We start from the raw sequence: 8,196 nt of genomic DNA, 5'->3' as shown, positions 1-8,196 counted from the left end.
AATTAAGTTGTTGGAAGCTTTACACCAGCTCAGCATGAATGGCACCAGCCAGTTCACTGTTGAATATAGAAAATTGAAGAAGTCACTGACTCTGATCCGTTTGACCCTACTCGTCACTAGGTCTAGTTTTTATAACAGCCAAATACTTGTAAACTGCTGCTCTTTTCCATTTTGGAGGCCATTTTAACATTATGTAGATACTGTTCACACTTTTCCTTGGAACCATCTTCATATATTCTTCGGCCTCTTTAATGTGGAAATCCCTTATCCAACCCTCATTTTTTCTCTTTCTCTTTCTTTTAAAAAACATTGATGCAGTAGAACCAACTAGAATGAAATAAATATAGGGTCAGATTTAGAGTAATATTTTTTCCTAATTTTGCATTTGTCTAAACATTAGAAAAATCCTAAGCCTACATTTTTTTAATCCTATAGGGGTATGTAAATAAATGTACATTTGTTTATAACTTAACACTCCACTTCTGCTTCCCAGATGAGAAACTGACTCGCCCAATCTAAGATAGAACGTGGTGTAATGGGGGCAGAAAATCTCCACAGAGAAATTTGCAGGATAGCTGGTCTCATATACACAATGATATATGCACAAAATTATTCACTGGGGCACTATGGAAAAAAAAAGCATAGACAACCTACATGGCCATTGGTAGGGAACCAGTGAAATAAAGTATGGCAAGATTACATAATGGGTACTGTGGGAAGCTCTGTGTTTTAAACATACTGTTCAGTGAAGGAAAGAGGCAGCACAACAGTGTTACTATCATCATAAGATGTGTGAAGAGAGAAAAAAAGGGAATAACCTACATCCATTTGAAGATAAATGGAACATTTTTGCAAGGATGCCGGAGAGACAACAGTGGTATGCATGGTTCCCCTCCAGGGAGGAAAACTGTAGCAAGGAGGAAGAGACTTCCTTTCCACTCTCTATCCTTTAGAATTGTGTGCTATATGCAAGTAGTAACTATTCAAAAAAAAAAAAATTCTTTTTAAGAAGTAAAGATATAGAAGGATTTCTAAACAAAATTACACTTAGTGTGCTTTCAAGGAGGTATCCTTTCGACTAATAAAATATTTAAGGGTATTTACAGATTCGCACTGATGTCACATCTTATATTGGGTATGATTGTGGTTGGTTTGGTTTTCCCATAACGACAGAGTAAATTCATTTGAACTTTTACCTATCCCTCCCCTTTTCTAGAGGAAGAATTTAATATGATGTGTTCTGAAAGTTAACAGGCAAAACCATAATAAAGAAGTCAAAAAGGAGAAGAAGGAGACAGAAGAGAGGACACCATTAGGACACAAACGTTTTATGTGATTTTAGCCATTACAACAGTAGTTCAGAAATATCTCAAATGTTACATTGATGTCATCAATATTACAAAAAGAAAAAAAAAATGACAGGCAACAGTGAAGAGCACCAGAGAACCAGCGCACACACCTAGAGAAGACCATGCTTCTTTCCTTCAACTGCCAAGAGATTTTCACCACTAAGCCCCCCTCCCCCGTGCTTTCCTTCTGGACTTTCCCTAACCTGCTTTCCTTCGTGACTTTAAGCCTCGTCCTCGCCCTCCTCCTCCTCGAACTCCCCCTGTTCATCGGCCGTGGCGTCCTGGTACTGCTGGTACTCGGACACCAGGTCGTTCATGTTGCTCTCGGCCTCGGTGAACTCCATCTCATCCATGCCCTCGCCCGTGTACCAGTGCAGGAAGGCCTTGCGCCGGAACATGGCCGTGAACTGCTCCGAGATGCGCTTGAACAGCTCCTGGATGGCCGTGCTGTTGCCGATGAAGGTGGCCGACATCTTGAGGCCGCGCGGCGGGATGTCGCACACGGCCGTCTTCACGTTGTTGGGGATCCACTCGACGAAGTAGCTGCTGTTCTTGTTCTGCACGTTGAGCATCTGCTCGTCCACCTCCTTCATGGACATGCGGCCGCGGAAGATGGCGGCCACGGTCAGGTAGCGGCCGTGGCGCGGGTCGCAGGCGGCCATCATGTTCTTGGAGTCGAACATCTGCTGTGTGAGCTCGGGCACCGTGAGCGCGCGGTACTGCTGGCTGCCCCGGCTGGTCAGGGGGGCGAAGCCGGGCATGAAGAAGTGCAGGCGCGGGAAGGGCACCATGTTCACGGCCAGCTTGCGCAGGTCGGCGTTCAGCTGGCCCGGGAAGCGCAGGCAGGTGGTGACGCCGCTCATGGTGGCCGACACCAGGTGGTTGAGGTCTCCGTATGTGGGGGTGGTCAGTTTCAGGGTGCGGAAGCAGATGTCGTACAGGGCCTCGTTGTCGATGCAGTAGGTCTCATCCGTGTTCTCCACCAGCTGGTGCACGGACAGGGTGGCGTTGTAGGGCTCCACCACCGTGTCGGACACCTTGGGCGAGGGCATGACGCTGAAGGTGTTCATGATGCGGTCTGGGTACTCCTCCCGGATCTTGCTGATGAGCAGCGTGCCCATCCCGGACCCCGTGCCGCCCCCCAGTGAGTGGGTCAGCTGGAAGCCCTGCAGACAGTCACAGCTCTCTGACTCCTTCCTCACCACGTCCAGGACCGAGTCCACCAGTTCGGCTCCCTCTGTGTAGTGACCCTTTGCCCAGTTGTTTCCCGCACCACTCTGGCCTGCCAGAGGGAGACACTTTATAAGTCACTGATGACTGGATTAAATTCTTTTTTACCTTAAACCCCTTAATATAGATCAATGAGTCAGTGTTCAGATAAGATTATCTCACATTACCACCAAAATGGCCAGACATTAAAATATTTGGTTAGAGATATAATTATAAACAAGGAAGGCCAGAAATACCTGGCTATTAAAGGTTGAAAGGTAAATTTGTTTTAGATTATATTAAGACTGAATGGGCCCACAAGGGGATGTTCTTCATACAGTACTCTCCCTTAGGCGGCTATACGCCTCCACCCTGAGCTGTACTGTGTCAAATGAGCCTCCCATGCCATCAGCCATGTCAATCACTCACCAAACACGAAGTTGTCCGGCCTGAAGATCTGGCCGAATGGCCCAGACCTGACGGAGTCCATGGTGCCCGGCTCCAGGTCCACCAGGATGGCCCGGGGAACATACTTGTTACCTGGAGGGAAGACAGCTAGACTTAAATGTGCAAGCAGAGAGTTCTAAAGAGAAAGCCTTTTTTCCCCTTTTGCAGGCACTACTGCTGTCCCCAAACAAAGAAGGACACAGAACCCATCACATTCTCAAAGGCCTTGGTTGTGAACGCGCCCCCTAAATTGCTCCAGTGAAACAGTGGGAATCCTAAATCCGCTGGTCCACCCTCCCCCGGGGCCACACTCCTGGAGTAAGTCCTGGGGACAGGAGAGTAAAAAATTAAAATGGGGGGGGGGGGCGTGCCGGCAAAGCAATTACCAGTGGCTTCATTGTAGTACACATTGATTCTCTCCAGCTGCAAATCACTGTCTCCATGGTAACTGCCAGTGGGGTCGATCCCATGCTCATCACTGATGACCTCCCAAAACTAAGACACAGAAAAAGTTTGCATTTAGCCATGCCCAGCCCTCAAAGGGGGAATGAGTCTCACAATAAAAAGCCCCCGACTCAGTTCCAAAAACCTCAGCTTTCAGGCAGCGTGACCCGGCTCAGCCGTAAGGCTTGTATCGTGCAGGGTCAGAAAGTTGAAATTGGGCGTTTCCCTGGCGAACAGCTGCCGGCGGCAGGAGGCGGGGGTCCCTTCGGGTGGCGGTGGGCGGGGAGGCTTAGAGCTGCAAGTCAAGGGCTAGCGCGGCCGCGGAGTTTCGCGCTCAGAGTCGCAGCTTCGGGCGGCGGCGGGAGGCGGGCGCTCAGGGACTCCAGGCGGCGCAGAGGGGGTGGGCTGGGGAGCAGGGAAAGGAGGGAACGGAAGGAGGGCGGTTTGAGATTCAAAGCACGTCCAGAGACCTCAAGACAATCGCTCTTCTCCCCTCCCCCACAGCTCGACTGCGGGTCTAGCGGATAAAACCATTTCTACCCGCGTCCGGGCCGCTCCTGTAAACCCGTGCGCACAACCTCGCGGACACACCCGCGCCTTCTCCAGGCAAGCTTGCCTGGCCAAGGGAGGAGCAGGGGATAAGCGGGCGCCGAGGAGTGGCCGGGATTCCAAATGAGTTACCGCAAAAATGAAAGCGAGGTTCCTCCCCCCAACCCCCACCAAGTCGCCTCCGAGCCCACGCCCCACACGGCCGCACAAAGCTGCCGGGAAGGTCTGTGCCTGGGGAGCCCCGGGCCTGCTCAGGTCGGGGCTTTCGCGGAGGAACTCCGAGGGCCTTCAGGCCGGGGCACCCCACCCCTCTGGACCCCTCCCCTCCCGGCGCGCCCACCTTGGCACCGATCTGGTTGCCGCACTGGCCCGCCTGGATGTGCACGATCTCACGCATGGTGCTTGCTAGCTTCTTCGGGCTCTTGTCGGCGTCTGGTCAGTCTGTCCCGTCCTCCCTTAAACACCCACTGTGGGGTCACCAGCAACGCGCTCGGGAACCTACTGGCTGAGAGCGCCGGCCCAGAGGACTCAGCCTTTTATGCAAGGAGGGTGGGGCGGCCTGCGTAGGCCGCGCCCCCAGCCCGAGCCCCCCAGTCCCCTTCGCGCTAGAGCTCTTCAGGCCCCGCTGACGTAATGCTCCGAGCCCCAAGGACCATCCTGGGGGCTGGACATTGGGCCCGCAGCCAATCAGCACAGGCTTGCGGACCGGGCGAGGAGTGGGGGTTTGGGGTAGTAGGGTGGAGGCGTGGGCATTGTCTAGGACTTGGGGCGGGGGGAGGTGAAAGAGCTGGGAACTGAGAATTGGGGGGTAGGTGAAGGAACTGAGGGTGGGAGGGTGGCGAAGCGAGGGCGACCCCTGTGGCAGGCCGGTGGGGGGTGGGGAGAGCTGGCACTGGATAGGGTGAGCAGAGACTGGAGCAGGTGGAGAGGCCCTCAGGTGCGCTGTGCTCCCGGTGCTGGCAGGTGGAAGGGTAGAGGGTGGCGTAGGTTGCACTGCCAGCGCTGACTGAGACGCCTCCTCGGCCAACGGCCGGAAATCCCTAAGCTACCCGCCCCTGGTGAGACCACTGCCTCTTTCCCCAGCCCTAGAAGCCAAAGACTGTCCAGCGGCCGAACCCTCGTCACACAGAGCCTTGGACGAGCCCGGGAGAAAATTGTGTGTGATCAGGCTGTGGGGTCTGAAGAGCCGTGACCCTGGACCCCCAAATCCCTGGAGCCCCGGGGGACCTTCGTCCTGCCCCCAGCATCCGCCTGCTCTCCGTTTTGTCTCTGTCAAGGGCTGGTTCCCTCTCACTGCGGTTGCTGCATCCAGGGGTGGGGCAACCTCCGCATCCCTTCCAGCCCCATCCGACCCTGTCCAAGAGTCCCCAGCTTCCTGGCTGGTACCAAAGACCCCTCCACCTCTCGGGCTGGCTTTTTGTTTCTTGGGAGTGGATGGGGTGGGTGTGGCTGTCCGCGCACGGGTACAGTTCAGCGGTCAGAACGAGGGTGGGGTCCGGGGGGCGGGGCTGCGGCAGAACAAAGGGCTCACAAACGTATGGGATAACTCCCACAGCCTAGTTTTAAAAATCACACCCCCTTCGCTCTCCCTCTCTGGGTTTCGTTCATCTATTGTCCAGTAGGGAAATGGGTTCCGCGGGTGATCATTACAGCCCACTACACCGCTAACACTCTTATCGTTCAATCAGGTGCCGGACCCTGAGGCCGCCACGAGGTCCCCAACCTTCCTGCTGTTGGTGGGGATGAGGGACACGCCTAAAAACTGCGGCACAGCGAGGGAGCAGCCATCCGAGACCCTGACACGCACAGAGCGCGTGCGCAGACTCCGAGCACTGACACTCAAATCCGCAGTTTCTAGGTGGTCGAAGGAGATGATTGATCTCTTTGTTATTTTTCGTGTGTATGTATGTGGGGGCTGGGGAGAGGGTGCTCATCCTGCTTGCGTTCAAGGGTTGTAGCGGAAAGGGTAGCTGAAATGTTCACTACTGACCTGGAACCTGGCCCCTGCAATTCTATGGGTGAAGCGCCCCTCCCCTTCTGGACTCCGGACGGGTCGTCGGCGAGGTGACGTGACCCCTTTTCATCCTCTGGCGAGAAGGGCCGAATGACTCGGGTTCCCGTGGGGGAGCGGAGACTGCAGCTGTTGAGTGAGACCCTCCCACAACTATCAGCAAGCTGTCACCGCCTTTCTCTCCCGCTGGGAGGTGGAAGGGGGGCTTTCAACTCAATTCCAGTGCACAAAGAGAAACCGGGAGAACAAAAGCCCAGCCTCCCCAAACACCCATGGCGCCCAGACTGAACCTTCGGGACAGAATTCCCCAGACACCGCTTCCCTTCTTGGGGTTAGGATGGGTCGGGCGAGAGGCAGAGGAGCAGAAGAGCCTCCCACATGCCCCATTTAAGAGTTGCAAGGACCTAGAACCCCGAGTTTCTAACTCAGCTCCTACAGACGCAGAAGCGTCGAGGGTGAACGTTTCCCAAGATCCCACGGCAAGTTAAAAACAGGGTTCAGGCTGGAATCCCGGCTTGCAGGCGTCCTAGCCCTCGGGGATGGTGACCTTTTTCAGGCCAAAAGAGCTGTGGCTGGTGTCCGCACCCGGACCTGGGGGTGGCGGCTCCCGTGGGAGCGAGCCGCGTGGGAAGGCCCCTAGCTGGGGCTGCACCCGCGCTTTGTGTAGACGTGCGCCCAGCAGTGAGCACCTGGCGGCCAGCGCCAAGGGGCAACCCTGGTACGTACGAGGCGCTCCAGGGGCTCTGCTCCAGGCCGGGAAATTTGAGCCGGTCGCCAGCCTCCCTCACCTAACGGTTTATTTGCTCAGCTTCGGTTTCAGAGCCAGATTGCCGCGGAGTGTCGGGTGAAAACGCGAGTCGAGATTATGTGGATAAAAGGCCCTTTCCTCTCGGGTTTATTTTAGGGGAGAAGGCTTGGGATGGGGGAGGCTGCAACTCACTCTTCGGAAAGCCCGGATGCCCTCCCTTTCATACCTCTGCGGGTACTATCGCCCACCCCAGCCTCTGCGGAGCCGGCGCTTCTGTTAAGGGCTTTACGCCTCTGCATGCCCCCTCCCCTTCCCAATTTGGAATTACGCTGCTGCACATTTTTATTTTCGCAAGAAGCTGATTTTGTGTCGGAAGGCTGAGCGTTGATGACAGCCAAATCTTCCCCCCCCCTCTTTCCGTTTATCTGCTGCTAATCCTTATCAGCTTTATTCCGTACAGCTCCCGAGGAGAGGCTAGTAAGGAGCCTCCAGAGCGTAAATAGATTCGGTCTCTGTGGGGTCCTCCAGCCTTTCTTTTTGTGAATTATACACAATTCTTCTCCACCTAGGTCATTGTATATCAGACGTGAAAGGTGTCAGGACAATATATTTCACCTTCACTTACAGGCTATTAGCTTTAATCATGTACCAGTATTTCTAAAATTTCCCTTCCACAGACAGTTGTAGAAATAAGGCAGCATAAAATAAAATCCAACATTTATTTTATGCCTAACAGATTGGGTGGCTGAGGTTGAGTGAGATATCCCTGAGGCTAATAAAGCTCTCACAATATTCAGAGTATATTCAATGGCAAATCCTCAAGTGATTTTACATTTCTCTATGATTACACACAGAGTCATTGTTTTAATTAATTGAAGTCTGATAGGGAGCATTGTACTGCTGATTTGGTAGTGAATTTTTATAAAAGCATTGTTTTCTTTTTTTTAAAAAAGATTTTATTTATTTATTTGACAGAGAGAGATCACAAGTAGATGGAGAGGCAGGCAGAGAGAGAGAGGGAAGCAGGCTCCCTGCTGAGCAGAGAGCCCGATGCGGGACTCGATCCCAGGACCCCGAGATCATGACCTGAGCCGAAGGCAGCAGCTTAACCCACTGAGCCACCCAGGCGCCCCTAAAAGCATTGTTTTCTTAAAGCAAGTTTTGTTTGTTTGTTTGTTTTTGTTTTTAACACGCTGAAATTACAAGACATGTAGCTTTCCGGTTTCCTTACTGCCTGCCTGCATTCACCACTTAATACACAGCCCAAATCCGGGGTAGCCGGACAGCCTACTCCGGGGCGAGCTGCACGCGGTTTCCTAGGCAACCGACACTTGGCCAATGAATGAAGAAGAATTGAAAGAAATTGCAAATCCATCATTATTTCCTTTTTTCCGCCCTTCTCAATACTCTCCAGCTAGAAATATTGGAAAGCTACCAGT

At 53.2% G+C, this 8,196-nt stretch overlaps 1 protein-coding gene across 1 annotated transcript; it reads right to left on the bottom strand.

The window, feature by feature from the left end:
* Positions 1-1,312: 1,312 nt before the first annotated feature.
* LOC125102491 (tubulin beta-2B chain) lies at positions 1,313-4,524 on the bottom strand. The gene is made up of 4 exons (XM_047733793.1): positions 4,339-4,524; positions 3,392-3,500; positions 2,988-3,098; positions 1,313-2,631 (listed from the first exon to the last, which is right to left on the bottom strand). The coding sequence occupies exons 1-4, from the start codon at positions 4,393-4,395 to the stop codon at positions 1,571-1,573; spliced, it is 1,338 nt and encodes a 445-aa protein (XP_047589749.1). The 5' UTR covers positions 4,396-4,524; the 3' UTR covers positions 1,313-1,570.
* Positions 4,525-8,196: the final 3,672 nt, after the last annotated feature.

The sequence above is a fragment of the Lutra lutra genome, chromosome 6 (assembly GCF_902655055.1).
Source record: "Lutra lutra chromosome 6, mLutLut1.2, whole genome shotgun sequence".
Lineage (NCBI taxonomy): Eukaryota > Metazoa > Chordata > Mammalia > Carnivora > Mustelidae > Lutra > Lutra lutra.
Note: the sequence above shows the minus strand (reverse complement) of the source record. Positions and strands in the feature narration are given on the sequence as shown.

Coding starts and splice junctions, on each gene's coding strand:
- LOC125102491 (XM_047733793.1), bottom strand. CDS start 4,395: ATGCGTGAGATCGTGCACATCCAGGCGGGCCAGTGCGGCAACCAGATC. Junction 3,501..4,338: donor GCAACCAGATCGGTGCCAAG/GTGGGCGCGCCG, acceptor TCTGTGTCTTAG/TTTTGGGAGGTCATCAGTGA. Junction 3,099..3,391: donor GTACTACAATGAAGCCACTG/GTAATTGCTTTG, acceptor TCTTCCCTCCAG/GTAACAAGTATGTTCCCCGG.